The following is a 23868-nucleotide window of genomic DNA, read 5'->3' as shown; positions in this document are numbered from 1 at the left end:
AGTTTGATATAAATTCAGGATTGATAACTAACTGATTGTCAAAGTTGTTGTGTTATATTTACAAATATTTAAATCTGTACATAAATCATTATAAGACTTAGTTTATTCTTTGTTTTTTTTGTGTTCTTAATTTGTCTTCTTTTTTTCAGCATCACTAATTTCTGTCGTACCTGTAGTACATACACAAGATCTAAAAATGTAAGTTCTGTAATCTGTCTGATGAGTCGTGAGATTCTGTAATCTGTCAGACACTCTGATGAGTCTTGAGAATCTGTAATCTGTCGGATGAGTCTTGAGAATCTGTAATCTGTCGGATGAGTCTTGAGAATCTGTAATCTGTCCGATGAGTCTTGAGATTCTGTAACACTACTGCATACCCAAGCCCTTAAAACGGCCATTAAAAACCCCATTAAAATTTCCCATCATAAAACCATCAATCATGCTATTAATTTTGTACCTTTAATTGCTATTAATTGAAAAATTTTAATACAAGTTTGATAGTCTTTAAATGTGACAGTTTTCAATTTTAATGATCATCAAAGGGTTGAAACAAATCAATTAGTTCATGGTACTTAATTAATACATTTTAATGGCTATTAACAAAACATTTATAATGATCATTAATTATTTTAATAATGGCTTTTGATTTAACATTAATGACTATTAAAGGTACAAAATTAATGGGTCTGGGAAAAAAACAATAAAATTTAAATGCATTTTAAGGATTTTAATGGTTTGACAAAAACATAAATAGTCATTAACTCTTATCACTACTGTCAAATTGCCCATTACAAACCCATTAAAGTTTTCACTAAGTAATTGCCATTACAATATAATAGGGCCATCAATAATTAGTTTTCAATGTAATGGGCATCAAACCTTATGGTGTAATGGGCATTAAACATTTTGGTGTAATGTAATGGCCATTAGGTTTGGAGCAAAACCATTTTTGTAATGCCCATTAACGGTGTCATTACTTTGATACTCTGTAATGGCCATTAAAGGTGTACAAAACTAAAAGACCATTACAAGAAAATACACTTTAATGGCCACAATTTTTACAAATATAATGACCATTACTTTTAAAGTACAAAAACTGTTTAAAGATCAACACAATGGTAATGGCCATTACCTTTTTACAAACAAAAGTGTAATCGCCATTATATATATACAGGTATACAAAATTAATGGACCTACATGTGACCATTACATTAGACGCATTCAGAAAATTTAGAAAATGCATTTTACCACTTAATTTCATCAAAGTTCATCATGAACTGTATCACTATGCATGTTTGACAATATCGTTGTACATGTAGTCCTTCCATTAAAAATTGCATTCAAAGTGATCCATCATTTGTTTCAAATTGATAACTGCTTCAAAAATGGATATTCACAGTACACAATCATGTGGACCCAAAATCCTTTTAATATTCTTCAGATACATGTAAGAGTGATTTATGTTCATTATTGCATTAATTCTCAATGTACATATGATGTGTGTTTGTACAATTTGGTTGAATAGGCAATACAATTTAAGAAATGCCAAAGCTGTTTGAATATAATGTACACTTTGTAAATTTAGGTCACATGCATGGTGATTGGTTTTAAGCTAATTCTTACCTATAAACAGGTGACATACTTCCTGAGTTGAATATTTCATTTCCTGGTAGTCTTGTATTAATCATGAACCAGGTATTAAAGATAAATACTTCCCTTCATTTGTAAAATAACATGTTGTTTATATGTGTGAGAAAAGCCTCATGGCTGCCATGTATTGGAACTCTCCTGCTTGAAGTTATTGGGCGGGAAAAATTTGGCGGGAAAATTTGGCGGGAAATTTGAAGTTTTTTTTATTGTGAAGGGGTTTAGTAAGCCTGTACAGTTTCCTTATTCTTCTTTAAGCCAACAACAAAATTGTTATATAGACATGGAATTCAACAATAACAATGTAATGAAAAATAAGATACTGAAATAATACATTAATTTAAGGTCAACAATTCATGGTAGTATATTAAACATTGTCATATATATTACAATATGATGTGATGATATTTGTAATATTTGTAATGGCCATTACAAGAAAAAAAATGTTACTTATGAGGAATTGCACATCGGAATAACAAATGTAATGGCATTACATAAAGGTACCATTAAGTAATGGCTATTGCATTATGACCATAATTTGTTATGGTCATTAAATGGAAAATGTAATGGGCATTACATGAAGGTACCAATAAGTAATGGCCATTGCATTGTGATCATAATTTGTTATGGCCATTAAATGGAAAATGTAATGGGCATTACATGAAGTTACCAATAAATAATTGCCATTACATTGTGATCATAATTTGTTGTGGCCATTAAATGGAAAATGTTATGGAAGTACATAAAATCCACAGTTAGTAATGGCCATAACATTATGATGACTCCACTCTAATGGCCATTACAAACAGAATAAAGGCCATTAAGAAAAATACAAAACATGAAGTAATGGCCATTATTTTGTTAATGACCATTACAAAGAAAATATTAATAGGAAAGTAATTGAAATTTAGAAAAATAATGCCCATTACATTACTTAACTCCAGGTTTGTCCCAAAAATGGAAACAAGAAATAATGGCCAATTTTAATGGAATCAGTGTTTTTAGCCCACCATCATCAGATGGTGGGCTATTCAAATCGCCCTGCGTCCGTGGTCCGTGGTCCGTCCGTCCGTCCCTCCCTCCGTCCGTCCGTCCGTCCGTCCGTAAACAATTCTTGTTATCGCTAATCCTCAGAAAGTACTGAAGGGATCTTTCTCAAATTTCATATGTAGGTTCCCCTTGGTGCCTAGTTATGCATATTGCATTTTGGGACCGATCGGAAAACAACATGGCCGACAGGCAGCCATCTTGGATTTTGACCATTGAAGTTTGTTATCGCTATTTCTGAGAAAGTACTGAAGGGATCTTTCTCAAATATCATATGTAGGTTCCCCTTGGTGCCTAGTTATGCATATTGGATTTTGGGACAGATCGGAAAACAACATGGCCGACAGGCAGCCATCTTGGATTTTGACCATTGAAGTTTGTTATCGCTATTTCTGAGAAAGTACTGAAGGGATCTTTCTCAAATTTCATATGTAGGTTCCCCTTGGTGCCTTGTTATGCATATTGCATTTTGGGACCGATCGGAAAACAACCTAGCCGACAGGCAGCCATCTTGGATTTTGACAATTGAAGTTTGTTATCGCTATTTCTGAGAAAGTACTGAAGGGATCTTTCTCAAATTTCATATGTAGGTTCCCCTTGGTGCCTAGTTATGCATATTGCATTTTGAGACCAATCAGAAAACAACATGGCCGACAGGCAGCCATCTTGGATTTTGACAATTGAAGTTTGTTATCGCTATTTCTGAAAAAGTACTGAAGGGATCATTCTCAAATTTCATATGTAGGTTTCCCTTGGTGCTTAGTTATGCATATTGCATTTTGAGACCAATCAGAAAACAACATGGCCGACAGGCAGTCATCTTGGATTTTGACAATTGAAGTTTGTTATCGCTAATTCTCAGAAAGCACTGAAGGGATCTTCCTGAAATTTCATATGTAGGTTCCCCTTCGTGCCTAGTTATGCATATTGCATTTTGAGACCAATCGGAAAACAACATGGCCGACAGGCAGCCATCTTGGATTTTGACAATTGAAGTTTGTTATCGCTATTTCTCAGAAAGTACTGAAGGAATCTTTCTCAAATTCCATATATAGGTTCCCCTTGGTGCCTAAATCTTAAATTTTATATATAGGTTTCCCTTGTTTGAAAAGTACTAGAGGTTTCTTCTGAATTTACACAGATTAGTAAGACTTAGAAGAAGAGAAAAGTAGAGAAAAGATCAATCTGACATGGAACCTATGAAGAACATTCAATGGTGGGCGCCAAGATCCCTCTGGGATCTCTTGTTAATGGTTTTGTAATGGGTTTGTAATAGATTTTTAATGACTTTGCTGGGCAGTAGTGTAATCTGTCCGATGAGTGGTGAGATTCTGTAATCTGTCGATGAGTCGTGAGATTCTGTAATCTGTCGATGAGTCGTGAGATTCTGTAATATGCCGGATGAGTCGTGATATTCTGTAATCTGTCCGATGAGTTGTGAGATTCTGTAATCTGTCGATGAGTCGTGAGATTCTGTAATCTGTCGTATGAGTCGTGAGATTCTGTAATCTGTCTGATGTGTCGTGAGATTCTGTAATCTGTCTGATGAGTCGTGAGATTTTGTAATCTGTCTGATGAGTCGTGAGATTTTGTAATCTGTCTGATGAGTCGTGAGATTCTGTAATCTCTCGTTGAGTCGTGAGATTCTGTAATCTGTCCGATGAGTCGTGAGATTCTGTAATCTGTCGTTGAGTCGTGAGACTCTGTAATATGCCTGATGAGTTGTGAGATTCTGTAAACTGTCTGATGAGTTGTGAGATTCTGTAATCTGTCTGATGAGTTGTGAGATTCTGTAATCTGTCGATGAGTCGTGAGATTCTGTAATCTGTCAGATGAGTTGTGAGATTCTGTAATCTGTCCGATGAGTCGTGAGATTCTGTAATCTGTCCGATGAGTCGTGAGATTCTGTAATCTGTCGATGAGTCGTGAGATTCTGTAATATGCCTGATGAGTCGTGATATTCTGTAAACTGTCTGATGAGTCGTGAGATTCTGTAATCTGTCCGATGAGTTGTGAGATTCTGTAATCTGTCGATGAGTCGTGAGATTCTGTAATATGCCTGATGAGTCGTGATATTCTGTAAACTGTCTGATGAGTCGTGAGATTCTGTAATCTGTCTGATGAGTTGTGAGATTCTGTAATATGCCTGATGAGTCTTGAGATTCTGTAATCTGTCTAATGAGTCGTGAGATTCTGTTATCTGTCCGATGAGTCGTGAGATTCTGTAATCTGTCCGATGAGTTGTGAGATTCTGTAATCTGTCGATGAGTCGTGAGATTCTGTAATATGCCTGATGAGTCGTGATATTCTGTAAACTGACTGATGAGTCTTGAGAATCTGTAATCTGTCCGATGAGTTGTGAGATTCTGTAATCTGTCCAATGAGTCGTTAGATTCTGTAATCTGTCCGATGAGTCGTGAGATTCTGTAATCTGTCAATGAGTCGTGAGATTCTGTAATCTGTCCGATGAGTCGTGAGATTCTGTAATCTGTCCGATGAGTCGTGAGATTCTGTAATATGCCTGATGAGTCGTGAGAGTCTGTAATCTGTCCCATGAGTCGTGAGATTCTGGTATCTTTCCGATGAGTTGTGAGATTTTGTAATCTGTCTGACGAGTCGTGAGATTTTGTAATCTGTCTGATGAGTCGTGAGATTCTGTAATCTGTCTGATGAGTCGTGAGATTTTGTAATCTGTCTGATGAGTCATGAGATTCTGTAATCTGTCGTATGTACATGGAAGATTGACGAAATTTAATGATAATTTCAAATTGTCACTTTTTCCCCGAACATAGTTCAAGTTCAACCCCAGACGATATATAGATAAAGTTGATAATAAGTAGACCAACCCTGATAATGATGTTAAGTTTGTGGTTATTTTCTCAGTATATGAAAGCAGATAAATGGTGGAATATATTTTTTCTCACCTGCAACAAAGTTGTAACATGATACTGTGGTGTTATTTATTAGATCACATGCACATATGGTGGATATTTCAACACACCCCTTCGATAATGTCCAGATTATCATACAGAATTTATAGTCCAGGGACTCTGGAAATTAGGGTCGCAGGGAATCTGGACTATATATTTTTGAGTTATTAGTCCCCTACTGGTGAAACCGGGGGGACTATAGGTTTTGCCTGCGTCCGTCCGGCCGTCCATCCGTCCGTCCTTCCGTTGGTCCGTCGGTCCGGTTAAAGTTTTGGTTAAAGTTTTATAATGGCACACCATTCACTTAATAATGGTATTAGGATGCTGATTCTGTGCATAGAGATTCTTTGGGTGTGTGGCATTACTTTTGTATGGTTAAAACTGAAAACATTATTTTCAATTTTTGAAATTTTTGGCATATTATGAACTTAACTGATTTCTCTGTATTCTTGAGGTTAAAGTTTTATAATGGCTCCATTCACTTAATAATGATATTACTACTATGCTGTGCTATGCAGAATCATGTTTATATTTCAATCCAAGGCTGTTATTACACATTTCACTTTAAATTCACTTTAGATTCTTTTAGGGACAGGAAACTTTGTTTATTCAACCCAATAGAGTTGAATTTACACATTGTTTGGAATGAACTTATTGTCATAAAATGATCATGTTTCAGTTTCGGCTAAACTTTTTTACTCAAATTTAGCTAAAGTTTTAACTTTGGGGCACTGGTAGGGGACATGTATTGCTTTAGCAATACTCACAGAATGCTTGTTGTAAAAGCATTTAACTAAGTAGGATTGTTTGAGTGAAAAGTTTTGCAACAAAACACAGGTAAATATGCAGGTGAAGTGAGAGATAATCACTGGATAGGGGTTGATCAAATCCAACATGCTTAATAGTTATACACAATGAATACGATATGGTTAGATTCTACTCTCATACATGTTTTATTCTTTCTTTTTTTATTACAAGTACATGTATCCTGTCAGTAGATGAGTAGATTCTTTGAAACTACGTTGTGTAGTACTAGTATGAGAGACAAATATCGAAAAAGAATGAAGTTAAATCTTGAGAACACACGGCATCATGCACCCAGCAGACCCTAGGACAAGGCAAACACACCCCTACACCTTCAGACACCTATCTGCCACCAATGACACATACAAATACTCCTTCTTCCCACACACAATAACACAATGGAACCTCCTCCCGGTGGCAGCAGTACAATGCACTACACTAGAGATCTTCAAGGCACATATACACAATGCAGCCCCTGATGATCTCAAACACACACCATAAACACACCCTCATAATGTTTTATCTTATAGTTTCCACTAAAAAAATTAATTAAAAAAAAAAAAACCCTCTCACTGTACCCAAATCCCTGCACTTTTTTAATTCTTTTAAAGCATACAACGATCCTTCCCGCAACCGTAATCGTCATTTTTGACGGAGGTTTGTCAATCAAAGAAGAAGAACAGAATCATGAAGTCTTTGAAAAATAAAATGCTTATGACAAAACCTCGGGGCAGATATTTGAAATTGAGTGAAAAGTTCTGTTAAACAATTCGTACAAAACTTATGGCTCTCTATCTATGAACTGGGCTTAAACAATTCATACAAAACTTACGACTTTATATTGATAAACTGGTGCTTGACAAACCATGTGTAATAAGATAGTTTTAGGCAGGCGGTATTTCAGGTGCCTTTGAATGATTTAAATATGTCCATTCAGGCATGATAGTTACCAGTGACAGGTGTTAACATACCTACAGTCGATGAAATGTATTGTTAGCTCACCTGCCCGAAGGGCAAGTGAGCTTATGCCGTGGCGCGGCGTCCGTCCGTACGTCCGGCCGTCCATCCGGCGTCAACTTTCCATTCAAGCAACTTCTTCTCAATAACCAAAAGGCCCAGAGACCTAATATTGGGCCTGTAGCATGCTGGGGTGAAGGGCTACCAAGTTTGTTCAAATGAATAACGTTGACTTTCATTCAAGGTCACAGGGGTCAAAAAGGCTAAAATCTTTAAACAACTTCTTCTCAATAACCAAGAGTCCCAGGGACTTGATATTGGGTCTGTAGCATGCTGGGGTGAAGGGCTACCAAGTTTGTTCAAATGAATGACCTTGAACTTCATTCAAGGTCACAGGAGTAAAAAAGGCTAAAATCTTTAAACGACTTCTTCTCAATAACCAACAGTTCCAGAGACCCAATATTTGGCCTGCAGCATGCTGGGGTGAAGGGCTACCAAGTTTGTTCAAATGAATGACCTTGACCTTTATTCAAGGTCACATGGGTCAAATAGGTTATAATCTTCAAACGACTTCTTCTCAATAACCAAGAGGCCCAGGGACTTGATATTGGGCCTGTACAATGCTGGGGTGAAGGGCTACCAAGTTGGTTAAAATAAATGACCTTGACCTTCATTCAAGGTCACATGGGTCAAATAGGTTAAAATCTTTAAAAGACTTCTCAATAACCAAGAGGCCCAGGGACTTGATATTGGGCCTGTCTGTAGCATGCTTAGAGCCAAGAGCCAAGAATCGATCTTAGGCCAATAGTATGCTGAAATGAAGGACTAAAAAATATATTGACATGAATAAACCTAGCTTACTCTGATATTTGAATAAAGTTGTTATCAGCATAGTATCTGTAGAAATGACCTCAATCAACTGCAAATTTGCTGTAGAGCCAGGTGAGCGATACAGGCCCATTGGGCCTCTTGTTTGGTTAAAAGAGCTTTAATTTTGAGAAATTGATAAAAACACCTATTGCTTCTCTGATTTATTTACAAATTGGTTTTATAGCAATAAAATTTGTATTTGGTTAATTTTCTATCTTATTAGTCCCCATCAGTTCCTGGAGGTACTGTAGTTCTGTTGTGTCCATCCATCCTTCCGTCCTTCTACAATTTATCTTGTCCAGTCTCTATCTCCTACACTACTTGTCACTGGAACTTTATATTTGGATCATTAGCTCAATGTGTTCACCTAGGTGAGATGTTTGTTATGTACTAAAAAATATGTTACTCTAATTTCCATTAATATTTTGACCTTTGACCTACATCAATGAAAAAAAAGGAACTTCGTACTTGGGTCATGTGTTCACCAGCTAGGTAAGGTGGTGTGTCATATATTAAAAGTAGGTCATTTGGACTGACCTGCATTTTAAACTTTGACCTGTAACATAGAAATCCATCTCCTAAACTATTTGTCACTAGAATTTCATACTTGGGGCATAGGTTCACGTTGATCAATCAATGTGTCATGTATCAAATGTAGGTCTCCCGTTTGTCTGAAGGTGGTGAACTATGGTTTTGCCCAGTTTGGTTGTGTGTTAACATAACTTTTTCTAACTTTTAGACATATTCAGTGCTTCGACTAGAAAACATGCCCAGATTGATCAGCAAGGATGATATGGAGACTTTTCTAGGGAAATATGGAGCAATAGATTGTCAAAAACAAGGCATAACAGCTATGGTGGTAAGTATCTATGTGAAGTCTACCTCCACAGGGGCCTAGGAGCAGGGCCTTATAGGGAATATAGCAATTTCCCAGTTCTTGCTCTATGATGCTTCTTCTCTTGGAATATAAGGATTTAGTTTATATATGGTCTGAAGCATCCTAGGGTGAAGAAGGAACCAGTTCTGTATAATTGGTGGGTCTGCTCACACATCCTCCCCCCCCCCCCCCCCCCCCCCCCCCCCCCCCCTTCTTTTGTAGGAATGATAGAATCTGGTCTATATTTGGTCCGAAGTATGCATTGGTGAAGGGGAACCAATTTTGTATGAACGGTGGTGTGGTTGGTAGAGTGGGGTCGATAGGGGAAGTATAGTTAATTCTTCAAAATACCTCTTCTGAAGAAAAGTTGAGTTATACAGGCCCTCTAGGCCTCTTTTTTCTGGAGTTTAGGCCATTTGGCTTAATCTTGAGGTAAAATGTTCACAAAAACAGTATGATAAAAAAGGCAGAATGGGAGAGCCTTGTCCAGACAGTTTTTTCCAAAAAGTCACAGAAAAAGGATCAGCTATACCAAAAGTCTAGATTTTCTTGTTTACAAAACATTATTCCAGTCCTACTGGTAATCTGTGTTTTTTTCCTGAAAAGTCAATAGTACTCCTCCTAAAAAGGCTAATGAATCTAACCTTTATATGTTGAACTATTTTATTCATGGTGCTATTCCATAGTTTGATATCATATGTGTATATATGTGTTAATAATGGATCTGATTATAATTCAGTTGAATAGGTGTTTAGTGTCTTGAATTTTCATAGTTTTCCATTTTGTTTTCCAGAAATTTTCTAAGCCTGAAATGGTTGCTCTAGCAGCAGACAATTTGGATGGTATAGTCTTTGGGGGATGTACAATGAAGGCTACGGTGGGTATTTTGTGCATTACTACTAATCTTTAAATATATACCACTTTATGGCATTACCAACTATCAGCGGCGTTGCTATGAATATAACAGTAAAAAATCTGTGGCCCTGGCCAAATAAAAGAATGGAAAATAAACCTTCTGTTGTAGAAAATTAAATTTAACAAGTGTAATATTTATAATCCTCATGTTTATATGTATTAAGTATTCGTACAACATTATTATTTGCTATTCTTATCTGTTTTCTATTATCTCACACGCTATTTTTAGCTCACTTGGTCCGAAGGGCCAAGGTGAGCTTATGGCAAAGCTTGGCATCCTGCATCCGGCAATGGCCTCTGTCCGTCCGTCAACAATTGACTTCTTCTTCATAACCGCTGATCGAAATTGAACAAAATTTGACTGGTAGGATCATTATGGGGTGGGGATTAGAAATTGTACAAATGATGGAGCTGACCCGCCTTGTGGCCTGAGGGGCGGGGCCAAAAATGGTCAATTTAGCTTATTTATATAAATGACTTCTTCTCTGAAACTAGAAAATGGATATCACTCATATTTGACTGCTAACATCCTTATGGGGTAGGGATACAAAATGGTACAAATAGTGTGGCTGACCCCTAGGGGTCTGAGGGGTGGGGCCAAAAGGGGTAAATTTGTCTTAATTAATATAAATGACTTCTTCTCTGAAACTAAGCGTTGAATACCACTCATATTTGTCTGGTAACATCCTTATGAGGTAGGGATTCAAAATTGTACAAATGATGGGGCTGATCCCACAGGGGCCAGAGGGTGGGGCCAAAAGGGGTCAATTTGGCTAAATTGATATAAACGACTTCTTCTCTGAAACTAAGCAATGGATAAAACTCTTATTTGACTGGTAGCATCGATATGGGTAGGGATACAAATTTGTACAAATTTGAGTAAATTGATGTAAATAACTTCTTCTCTGGAACTAAGCAATGGATATCACTCATATTTGTCTGGTAGCATTGTTATGGGGTGGGGATTCAAAATTGTACATAAAGTGAGACTGATCTCCCTGGGGGCTGAAGGGTTGGGGTCAAAAGGGGTCAATTTGGCTAAATTGATATAACAACTTCTTCACTGAAACTAAGAAATGGATATCACTCATAGTTGTCTGATAACATCCTTATTGGATAGGGGTTCAAAATACAATCATGTTGAATCTTGACTTTGTTTCTGTGTTATATCTTTGAAGCTTTTGGTTTATTTGGTTTATTTTGTTTAACGTCCTATTAACAGCTAAGGTCATTTAAGGACGGCCTCCCGTGCATTGGACATGCATGCGTGTGGTGAGTGCGTATGTGTGTTTTGGGAGGCTGCGGTATGTTCGTGTTAAGTCTCCTTGTGATAGGCCGGAACTTTTGCTGATTTATAGTGCTACCTCACTGAAGCATACTGCCGAAGACACCCAGCAGCACACCCCACCCGGTCACATTATACTGACAACGGGCGAACCAGTCGTCCCACTCCTTGTATGCTGAGCGCTAAGCAGGAGTAGCAACTACCATTTTTAAAGACTTTGGTATGTCTCGGCTAGGGGACAGAACCCAAAGCCTTCCTCACAGCGGCGAACGCTCAACTAAAGGCCAAAAGTGAGGCATTGTCAAGGGAGACATTAGGAAGAAGAAAGTTGTTAAGAAAGAAGAGAAAAGATAAGATCCCAAATTTAGTCGCCTCTTACGATCATGCAATGGGGGCAGCAGGTACAATTCTTACGCCCTACCTGCAGGGGAAATCTTTGAAGCAGTTGAGATCCTCACAACATAATTATATATAATCATACATCAACTAATGAAGCTATTAGCAAATGGAACATAAACATTATTTTGATGTTTGCTCAAATAAACCAGGTGAGCGATAGAGGCCCTCTGCCTCTAGTTTTACACGGAGCAACATCGTAGAGCTATTAACAGGCTCTCAGCCATTAATGGCAGAGAAACATGAATTCCGTTGTTTTTTTTTTCCCTACTAGTCATAAAGTTCTTATTGAATTTTGACCAAATTTGATCAGAAACATCCTTGGCGGAGGAGGATCAGAATTTGCATAAATGGTGTCTCTAACTCCCAAGGGGCCAAAGGGGCGGGGCCCAATAGGGGAAATAGGTAATTCCTGTAAATCACTACTTGTAATAAAGGTATGAATGGATTTGAACTTAATTAAGTCAGAAACATCCTTGGGTGAAGGGGAACAGATTTTGCATAGATGGTGACTCTGACCCCCAAGGGACCAAAGGGGCAGGGTCCCATAGGGGAAATAGAGGTGATTTCTTTAAATCACTACTAGTCATAAAGTTATGAACGGATTTGAATCCAATTTGGTCAGAAACATCCTTGGGGAAAGGGAAACAGATTTTGCATTTATGATGACTTTGACACCCAAGGGGACGGAGGGGTGGGGCCCAATAGGGGAAATTGAGGCAATTCCTTTAAATCACTACTTATCATTAAGTTATGAATGGATCTGAACTCAATTTGTTCAGAAACATCCTTGGAGAAAGCAAAACAGATTTTGCATTCATTAATGATGACTTTGACCCCCAAAGGACCAAAGGGGTGGGGCCCCATAGGGGAAATAATGGTAATTCCTTTAAATCGCTACTAGTCATAAAGTTATGAATGCATGTTGTAAACTTAGAGCAGTTAGGATCCCCACACTATAATCATATAAAGCATTGTTTGATTTTGACAAACGAAACAAATTGAACATGAACATTATTTTGACATTTGGTCAAATCCAACCAGGTGAGTGATACAGGCCCCATGGGCCTCTTGTTTAAATCACAAGTAGTAAATATAAGCATTGATCTGCTTTCAGTTGGCAGTTATGTGCTGATAATGCCAACTGGACAAAGGCAAATATAACGTGAAGCACTAGTGACTACCGGTGCTTCATTAAATTTATAGTGCAATGCTTCAATAAATCCCATCATATTTCATATTTGTACTCATTGTGTATACCGCATAACCATTTATCACCTAATCAGCCTGTTATATAGTGAAGTTGCCCCTTGTAATACTTTTTGCACACTAATGCAATATACTGTTGGGTGTTTTTCATTGGCTGCGCCAGTCAGAAATTTATTGTGATGTCATAACATAATGTCCCCCCTTGAAACAACCCTATGTGTGTCTGTCTCTTCATAGCAAGTGGCAACCTCCCTAACTACACAAGGAAGCCAGTAACATGACATCACCCATTTAAGTGGATTCCTGCCCAAAAGGTTACAAGCATGACAGCACATGATGGGCTGTGACCATAGCTTCTTGAGAAACACAAACTGCTCCAAGCAGAGATAGAACCCCACTCATTGGGTCTTCAGTTTAGGTTGCATGGTCTGAAGTTGTACTAAATGAGCTATTGCTACCATCTCTACTTTACAAAAAAGTCATTAAATGTTTGAAAAATGTTACCAAAGGGGTCAGTGAGAGATTATACAGAATGACACAATCAATTCAGTAATATATCCTACCAGAGGGTTCCAGTGATAAAGAAATAGAGGATATCTAACAGTGTCTTCAGTAATACCAAATATATTTCACTCGTGCGGCTAATATTTAGATATTTTTCACTCGTGCGCTATTGAAAAATATCACTTTTATAGAATGAATAATGTTTGATATTTCACTGGTAAAAATGTAATAAATAGTAATATCCTACCAGAGGGTTCCAGTGATAAAGAAATAGTAATATCCTACCAGAGGGTTCCAGTGATAAAGAAATAGTAATATCCTACCAGAGGGTTCCAGTGATAAAGAAACGTATGGTGTGTTCAGGAGAAAATGCAGCTTATTATTAACAAAAAATATGTTTATGATTCCTGTTTGACAAACCTGGTGTCCTGTTTGTAGATATTTTACTGGAATGGACCTAAAGGAGTTTTATCATACAAACTGTGTAATAAGCTGTTTATTTTATCTTTCTTGAAGATTGGTGGCAACAAAAGTAAGCTGCGTATTTTGAATGTACCAGAAGGCTGGGAAACAGAGGAACTAAAACAGCTTTGTAAACCTTACGGGGAGGTCCTTGAAACCAGCATGAAGTCTGATTGGCTTGTAGTGAGTTATTATATCATTGATATGGGAGGAGGATTCCTGAAAGAAAATTTCAACTTGTTAGGAAATACAAAGAATTCTGAATCAAACATCTTTCAGCAAATCAATATTTACATATATTGAACATGCAAAATCAGACTTTGTATCATCTACAGTACATTATTGATATAAAACAAAACAATATTGCTGCTGCATAAGAATAATGTAAGATATGCCATTATATTTGGGGTATAGATTTAGTTAGATTTTTAGGTGTAGAGATTCTGAGATTTTTGAGGCACATGTATTATGCTGAAGTTTGTGCAGTGAAGAGATGCTGAGATTTTGGAGTTATAGAAATTAATCATGATCGAGATTTTAGGGTGTAGAGTCCTTAAATAAAGAAACTCCATTCATTTTGAATTCTTTTCACAGTTTTATCAAAATCGTTTGGGTGTGAAGATGCTTAGATTTTTGGGGGGTGTCAAAAAGATGTTGAGATTTTGGGGAGTCACAGAGATGTCGAGGTTTTTGGGTGTCGAACAGATGTTGAGATTTTGGGATGTCACAGAGATGTTGAGATTTTGGGATGTCACAGAGATGTTGAGATTTTGGGGTGTCACAGAGATGTCGAGGGTTTTGGGTGTCACAGAGATGTCGAGGTTTTTGGGTGTCACAGAGATGTTGAGATTTTGGGATGTCACAGAGATGTTGGGATTTTGGGGTGTCACAGAGATGTTGAGATTTTTGGGTGTCGAAGAAAATTTGAGATTTTGGGGTGAGTCACTGAGATTTTGGTGATATAGAGATGGTGAGATTTGGGAATGTAGAGATGCTGAGAATTTGGGGTGTCACAAAGATTTTTAGAATTTGGGGGTTTGTACTATGCTGAGCTTTGTGGAATGAAGAGATGCCAATATTTAAAAAGTATACAGCATATGAAATATTTGTAAAGATAGACTTTTATGTTATTATCCAGAACTTTGGCTCGTTAAAAGAGATGGATGCTGCTGCCAATGTGTTACAAGGATCTACTTATGACAATACTGTTATCAAGGTAATATCCTACAGCATAATCTACATCTGTGATAAAATAAAGAAGACTGACTGCCAACATGCTTTGTCCTCAGTTTTCTGTCTGTGAATTCATTGCCTTAAACTGCTTCTTCTCTCTTAATTGACTTGTGGGTTTTATCCAAATTTGGTCTCAAATGCCACTTTTTCTTTAAAAACTGAGATTGCTCTGACTGCAGAGTCTAGGAAGGCAAAGCACTAAATAGGAAAATTATTCCATTTTTAGCTCACCTGCCCGAAGGGCAAGTGAGCTTATGCCGTGGTGCGGCGTCCGTCGCCCGGCGTCAACTTTTTCATTCAAACAACTTCTTCTCAATAACCAAGAGGCCCAGGGACTTGATATTGGGCCTGTAGCATGCTGGGGTGAAGGGCTACAAAGTTTGTTCAAATAAATGACCTTGACCTTCATTCAAGGTCACATGGGTCAAATAGGCTATAATCTTCAAACGACTTCTTCTCAATAACCAAGAGGCCCAGGGACTTGATATTGAGCCTGTAGCATGCTCAGGTAAAGGGCTACAAAGTTTGTTCAAATAAATGACCTTGACCTTCATTCAAGGTCACATGGGTCAAATAGGCTATAATCTTCAAACGACTTCTTCTCAATAACCAAGAGGCCCAGGGACTTGATATTTGGCCTGTAGCATGCTGGGGTGAATGGCTACAAAGTTGTTCAAATAAATGACCTTGACCTTCATTCAAGGTCACATGGGTCAAATAGGTTATAATCTTCAAACGACTTCTTCTCAATAACCAAGAGGCCATGGGACTTGATATTGGGCCTGTAGCATGCTGGGGTGAAGGGCTACAAAGTTTGTTCAAATAAATGACCTTGACCTTCATTCAAGGTCACATGGGTCAAATAGGCTATAATCTTCAAACGACTTCTTCTCAATAACCAAGAGGCCCAGGGACTTGATATTTGGCCTGTAGCATGCTGGGGTGAATGGCTACAAAGTTGTTCAAATAAATGACCTTGACCTTCATTCAAGGTCACATGGGTCAAATAGGTTATAATCTTCAAACGACTTCTTCTCAATAACCAAGAGGCCATGGGACTTGATATTGGGCCTGTAGCATGCTGGGGTGAAGGGCTACAAAGTTTGTTCAAATAAATGACCTTGACCTTCATTCAAGGTCACATGGGTCAAATAGGCTATAATCTTCAAACAACTTCTTCTCAATAAGCAAGAGGCCCAGGGACTTGATATTGGGCCTGTAGCATGCTGGGGTGAAGGGCTACAAAGTTTGTTCAAATAAATGACCTTGACCTTCATTCAAGGTCACATGGGTCAAATAGGCTATAATCTTCAAACGACTTCTTCTCAATAACCAAGAGGCCCAGGGACTTGATATTGAGCCTGTAGCATGCTCAGGTAAAGGGCTACAAAGTTTGTTTAAATAAATTACCTTGACCTTCATTCAAGGTCACATGGGTCAAATAGGCTATAAACTTCAAACGACTTCTTCTCAATAACCAAGAGTCACAGGGACTTGATATTGGGCCTGTAGCCTGCTAGGGTGAAGGGCTATCAATTTTGTTCAAATAAATGACCTTGACCTACATTCAAGGTCACAGGGGTGAAATCGACTTAAATCTGTAAACAATTATTTTGCAATAGCCAAGAGCCTGCAAGACCTGATATTAGGCCAATAGAATGCTGGAATGAAAGACTAGAAAATTTATTAATACGAATAAAACTAGCTTACTATGATATTTGAATAAAGAGGTAATCAACATTGTATCTTTAGAAATGACCTCAATCAACCTCAAAGTTGCTGTAGAGCCAGGTGAGCGATACAGGCCCATTGGGCCTCTTGTTTCAGGTTCATACTCTAAGCAGTTTAAGTTATTTGGCCATGGTTTAATCAATGCTCCTCAACCGAAGGAAATTCTTTAACTTGTATTTATCCAAAGGAAAACTTTACAGAATTTTGGAAGAAGATCTTATACATACATATAGTTAATTGAGCTTCCTTAAATTCTGTAATGCTTTCCTATGGACACTTTTTAAGTTAAGGAATTTCCTTAAGGTAAGGAAAACTGATGGAACTGGCCCCCAGATTAAAACATTTTGAACAATTACTTACACTGGTAAGTAGTACTAGTAGATGTTACCATTATGTTTCAATATACATGCTGTACATGTGACCTCAACATCAAATGACACATAGCTTTTGAGCCTTATTAATTAAAAGTGGTGAAAGGAGCATAACATATGCACATCAACAGAAGATGCAATTTCATCGTACATGGTCAGTAATTAAAAAACCTTTGTTAATGTTTTAGGCTAAACCTTGGAAACCAGAATCCAGACAAAAAGGAGCTGGTAAGTGATAAGACTTACATTAAAATCATTGTTTCAATTTTTTTTTTTATAATTAAATAATCAATTTCATTGTTCATTGAATTGCCTTGCTATGGTATTCAGAGTGACAGAGATTTGCAGGCAATGTTATATGTTATTACAATTGGCTATTATGATAGCAGAACAGGCATTTTGAATCATTCTTTCTAGTTTGTTTTTATTGTGATCTTTTCATGAAAATATAAAACTATTTGATTCTATCGTGAAGATTTATTTAAAAATTATTCAATTCTATCATGAAGATTGGCTCACAACTGTTGATATGTGTAAAATTATGAGGCAATGTTGAAGTAATTGATAAAATGTTGCCATATAATAATGATTTATTTCAAATCTCTAGGAAGGCCTATATTATTTCTTATATAATTATAATTATAATAATCATACATTACAAACAGCCTGAATTATTGATTCACATGTCAGAATGATTTTGTTATAATTTATCATTATATATGTAGCGAACTGGACTGAGCTAAACACTGGCAGCCAAGTAGCTCAATGCATGGTTAGAGCATTGTCTGATTTTAGAGGTCCAGGGTTTGAGTCCACTGGTCTAGATCTGGTTGTTGCATTTTTCCTCTCCTGTTACATATGTATCTTAAACATCCTAATGACATTGACTTAGAGAGCACGTACCAGTTATACGTGATACTCATCAATTACGCATGTGGAATCCTCGTGATAGTTTTGAATATGAAATCTTTTAATGAGGTTTTGTGTTTGCAGGACCCTATGAAGTGTTTAAACAGAGCGACTATCAGCTTGGAAACATAAACAACATGCATGACACGGTGATCTTTTTAACATATCATATTAAAATGTTAAACTCCGAAGTTTTCTATTTGTGAAGAAAGTGATTTGCTGTCCTAACATTAGTGCTCCATTCTGTCTGTAATTCTGTTGTGGTGTTACATAGGAATTGAATGGATTTTTAGCTCACCTGGACCGAAGGTCCGGTGAGCTTATGCCATTGTGCGGCTTCCGTCGTCCGTCGTCCGTTAACATCGCTACTAGTCAAAAAGTTCTCATTGGATTTTGACCAAATTTGGTCAGAAACATCCTTGGCGGAAGGGGATCAGATTTTGCATAAATGGTGACACTGACCCCCAAGGGGCCTGAGGGGCGGGGCCCAATAGGGGAAATTGAGGCAATTCCTTTAAATCGTTACTAGTCATAAAGTTATGAATGGATTTGAACCCAATTTGGTCAGAAACATTCTTGGGGGAAGGGGAACAGATTTTGCATAAATGGTGACACTGACCCGCGAGGGGCCAAAGTGGCGGGGCCCCATAGGGGAAATAGAGGTAATTCCTTCAAATCACTACTAGTAATAAAGTTATGAATGGATGTTCTAAAAACAATTCTTGAGGTCTTTCAGACCCTTAGAGAGTCTTGACTTCGTTATTTCTTTAAAACAGTTGGATCCCCACACCATAACCATATATAGCATTGTTTGAGATTGACAAATAAAACGAATTGAACATGAACATGAACATTATTTTGACATTTGGTCTAATCCAACCAGGTGAGCGATGCAGGCCCCATGGGCCTCTTGTTTTCATTTTCATGGTGGTTACGAATTGCAGTATCTATCTACATATCCCATGGTGTATATTAGCGCACATCTGAAGATATGTAGATAGCTACTGCTATTCGTAGCCGCCATGAAAATGAAAAAAAATCCATTCAATTCATATACAATGTACATGTATTAATATTAGGGTGATAAAAAAAAACTGTTATTTTTAAATTTTTAACTTCTGATAAATACACGTATATATGAAAAGATGCTAAATTAATTATAGAACAGCGGGTGATTCCACCAATGTTTTTTTTTTTTTGCTTTTTATTCAAAACAAAAAGACGTCAAAAACAATAATTTGTGTTAAATTATAATTATTTTTGTGAATAGCTGTATTCATAGTGTTTTCATACTGTATTCATAGTGTTTTCATACTGTATTCATAGTGTTTTCATGATCAAAGGTTTGTTGTTTTCACTTGATATGATCAGATTAAGAATCAACACTCAGAATCTAAATAGAAGATATAAATGTCATATTGATTTAATCTCTTTATAGTCATCAACAAACATCTGATATAATTGGAGAAATTGTAATCTGTTGACTTTTCACAAAACACAGTTCTTCTAGTCATCATTTTGTAGTAGAAAAAAACATGATATTTGTTGAAGAATATTTAGTAATAGTGAAAGGAGTTTTGAAAAAAAGATTGCTGCATGCTCATTATTAAATGAGAACTTTCGTTTTTTGTTATTTTTTTTCTCATGATAGGTTTTCTGATGATATATGTTGATATTTTCCAGATGGCAGACAGTGATGAGACTGATGAACTTTACAGCAAAATTGTTCTCGAGGTCAAAGGTCATGATGTTGCAGTCTTAAACAGTTATGCTGCATTTGTGAAGATGACTACAAGATTTCTTAACATTAATCTTGTACGGATGTAAGTATAAAATCACTGAAAATTGTAATAGCAAATATAAATACAGCTGTTCACCAATCTTACCATGACAAACCTTCTTCAAAATCTATAAATTTTGCACAACTGATTATTTTGCAAAGAGCATGGAAATCAAACAGTTTTAAAGTTCATATCTTTTATATACTGGTACCTGATTTAGAAGAAAAAAGGAAGCAAATAATGAAATTTTAACAAGTGTTGATTTACTTTGCTTATTTTTCATGGCAACTGAAAAATTATCAGTTTATATAAGGTACCACAAAAAAAAAAAAAAAAAAAAAAACTTTTGAAGGTGGTGCATGTGTAAGTGATCATTTCCTGTATTTGGTGCTCCTGACCCAAGTGAGCTGATGTGATTTAGGACTAGGGCCTAGTGATGCAATTTTTACCCCTCTGCTATATGTCCAGTATTCTTCTCAAATGCAAACTACATTTTTTATGGATTTTGACAAATTGGTAGAAAGACAGACCATGTTGGGTAAATGATCATGAAGGAAGGATTAATGGCCCGTTACATTTAATTGTTTACACATCCCTATGTTGACCTTGTGAACGGAACATTTTCGATAAAAGTTGGAAGAAAAACCATGAGAAATCAAATTTGCCTGAAGGAAGGAATGTTTTGTGATCTTTCTGAATGCAAGCATGGATCGAGTTCTGCCATTTTGTACTTGGCTGAGGGGTAATGTGTATTTCACCACTATTTCATATATTCTACTAGCTTGTCACCCTTTGTTGAATTTTCTTGTGATTTATATTTTATACAAAATGTATTTTCTTGGTTTACAGATATACACCACCTAAAGTTATTACAAAATATACACTACTTAAGTCCGTCCACATATACAGTAAACACAGGGTGCAGTATGAAATGAGAACTAACTACCGTGTAATAGAGGCAAGTATATTATAACACATTAGTATGGTTCGTACAGATTTTCATACTAAAATTCAAGCACTTTTCTACCACTTTTTCCATTTACATTTTTTGTCCCAAACTTGTTGGGAATCAGGGTATAATTTTTGTCTTAGACATGATAAAAATTTAAAGGAATCTGATAAAGCATGTTCACAGCAAGTATGAATTCCAGTACTTTCAAAGCACTTCAGAGCAAATTCCAGGATTTGTTTAAAGTACTGACCCAAATTTCCAACACCTTTCATCATCTGTGCAAACCATGTTAAGTTTAATGGTTATTAGTCCCCTACCTGTAAAACCGTGGGGACTACAGTATACGTTTCCTCCCAGTCCGCCTTCTGTTTTCCACACTTTTCTCAGACGTGCTTCAAGATATGTTGGTGAAAGTTGGTATGTAACTTCAGTATGAGTAGCTATAGGTCAATTTCAATTTACAGGGTTTTAGGTCAAAGTCACTTACTGTTAATATTTTTAGCAGGAGGCTTGAAGGGGACATGAATTGCCTCAGATTACTTGTTTTAACATGTGAGCAATGTAATGCCAGTTCACACCTTACTGGTTAATGACCTACTTCAACATGGTGAAGATCAGATCATTTGTGTGTAGCACTGAAAAAAGGAGGGGAACAGGATTTAATATTGATTAGTTGATATAGATTGAACGTAGAGTTAGGGGAAATAATTTCAGAAACATTGTTCCAATCTTTGTCTGAGGAAAGGATTCTTTCCTTACAGACATCTCCTACATTACCAAACTTGCATGGCTGTGGGATATCGGCCAGACAGTGTTCTGTTCACCAAATGCTAGAGTATCCAAACTTAATGATTATGCAAGGGTGGCTCCATCTAACCCTCATATTATGCTTAATTGATTCAGTGTTTAATTTCAATATTGTAACCTTTAGGTTTGTACTGTGGCTGTAAGAGGTACAATGTATTTAGTTAAACATTCTTTCATATTTGTTTGGTTTGTTTTTCAGTTGGAGAAATTAACAGGATCGACAGCCAATACATTTCTGGAGTATATAGAACGTAATCTCCCTGCAGGTGTAGCAATGAAGGTTACCAAGGTAATAAAGCATCATGAATAGCATGTGTGATATATTGTGATGAGGTTATTATTTTCAGTTCAACCAATTCTTTGTACCGGTACTTGTAGTAAATATTCCTAGTCTGTAGAGAAAAGAGGTGGTGTCATTACTACAAGTACAAAGAATTAGTAAAGGGGGCCGCGATAGCTCAGTCAGTTATAGCCCAAGCCATGTAACCTCAGGTGAAGATCTCAGTTGTGTGGTTAGATGCTCCCTACCCATCCGTTGCGTTTCTTGGGAAGATGAGAAACAGGCTGGTCTGGTTGTGTCCTTGGGCAAGACACTTTATCCTTATTGATCTTGATGGTATGCGATTGGCCTCTCGTATGTTGTTCAGTGAGATAGTCACCAACTTACAAGGAGACCTCTAACTAACCCTGGCTGTCAATTGGGTGATAAAGCCTACAAACTGTAGATGTAATGATTTAACATATTTCATTTAAACAAAATTAGAGCAATGTTTAATTGACACCCACGATACTCGCTGTAGAAAGCAAGAAGTTGCAACGAGTGCATTCTTGAAGTTAATTTAGTGTAAGGCCTCGAGTGTATAACATGACCTCGAAATTAGATAAAAATATATTTGTATTTAGTTCTACAGCAATTGGAAAGTGGGTTTTCTTGCATTCTTCTATATTGTGATCTTTCTGGTTTCACCGTTTACCATGCACAATGGCCATTTCCTTGTCGGGTTTTCATTCTCAAATCCTCGTTTTTTTGTAGCGATACGATTCAGTAAATTTTGAATTTTGCCCTATTTTATACATGCAGTGTATGTCTTGTTAATATTTCCCCTCTTTTTTTCATTGTAGCATGAATTGCAAAAGCTCCCAGAACATATAGCGCCACCACTGGAGGAGATAACGGCATAGCAGCAATCAGTACACGTGTGAAAATCTTTTGATGTACATCATTAATGGGATGGGTATATTAGCGATATATTCCCATCTATTATATAAAGTCATATTTATAATGTAAAGTGTCGGGTGTAAATAAAAGCAAAATTTTATATGAACACTACCTTGTGTGCAATTCAGTACATTGCATTTTTGTGTAAAAGGATGAAGTAAATGTGGCTCATATATATTATTAAATAGTCCCATGGACCAGTCTTCTTGTGTCAGTAGTCAAGGATTCACGATGGAGACACGATCGATTCCCAACATAACAAAGATGTATATCAATAACTGTACTATTAAATAGCATTCAGATTGAAATCCATGATTATCGATTTTAACATCGGTCTTAAGTTGAATCCGATTCACATTTTTATGAGCCTGTAAAATTTATCATGGTATGGCGTCGTCCTTCCAGCGCTACTTTTAGTGGTCCGGAGATATACGTTTATTATCCTCATATTTAGTCGTGTTCGCCCACCCCCCAAAACCTTTGTATATTTTAACAATTCCTTTGAAACTTTGTAATCATGGTAGCTGTTTCCCTTGGTGGCATTTTTTTGCACAAGTTATCCCTGATCTTGTTTCAGTGTTCCTGTCCAAAGATCTTACATTTTTAAGTTTTTTTGAAACTTGATGCAAGAATGTATAATGTTTTGCCATAATGTATTTTCGTCAACACGCCTGTAAATAGCCATTGGTTTGTGTCCCTTCAATATCAAATTGTTATTTGGCCAAAATATTTGATTTTTAATCGAGTCTATAACATCTGCTGCAGTTGAAGTGAATTTTTTTAAACTAAATGACCCCTAATTATAAATTCTCTTTGCAAAGTGAGCATTGCCATCAAGTTGTAAGGTCAACTGTTTATTTCCTTTTTATACCCCCGCAACGAAGTTAGGGGGGTATACTGGAATCATGTTGTCTGTCCGTCCGTCTGTCTGTTTGTAGATGTCCGGACAACTCCTCCTAAAC

General features: G+C 36.9%; 1 protein-coding gene across 1 annotated transcript; it reads left to right on the top strand.

Moving 5' to 3' along the window:
* Positions 1-149: 149 nt before the first annotated feature.
* On the top strand, positions 150-23017 carry LOC117320791 (the record flags this gene model as incomplete). The annotated part of the gene is given in 11 exon segments (XM_033875279.1): positions 150-198; positions 8995-9114; positions 9926-10009; positions 13958-14086; positions 15042-15119; positions 17427-17466; positions 18232-18296; positions 19831-19970; positions 20778-20886; positions 21887-21976; positions 22810-23017. Coding segments are annotated over 11 exon segments (964 nt in total), but the record flags the coding sequence as incomplete, so codon positions are not given.
* Positions 23018-23868: the final 851 nt, after the last annotated feature.

Source organism: Pecten maximus, unplaced genomic scaffold (genome assembly GCF_902652985.1).
Source record: "Pecten maximus unplaced genomic scaffold, xPecMax1.1, whole genome shotgun sequence".
Classification (NCBI taxonomy): domain Eukaryota; kingdom Metazoa; phylum Mollusca; class Bivalvia; order Pectinida; family Pectinidae; genus Pecten; species Pecten maximus.
The sequence above is the reverse complement of the archived record's forward strand: the minus strand, read 5'-3'. Positions and strand labels throughout refer to the sequence as shown.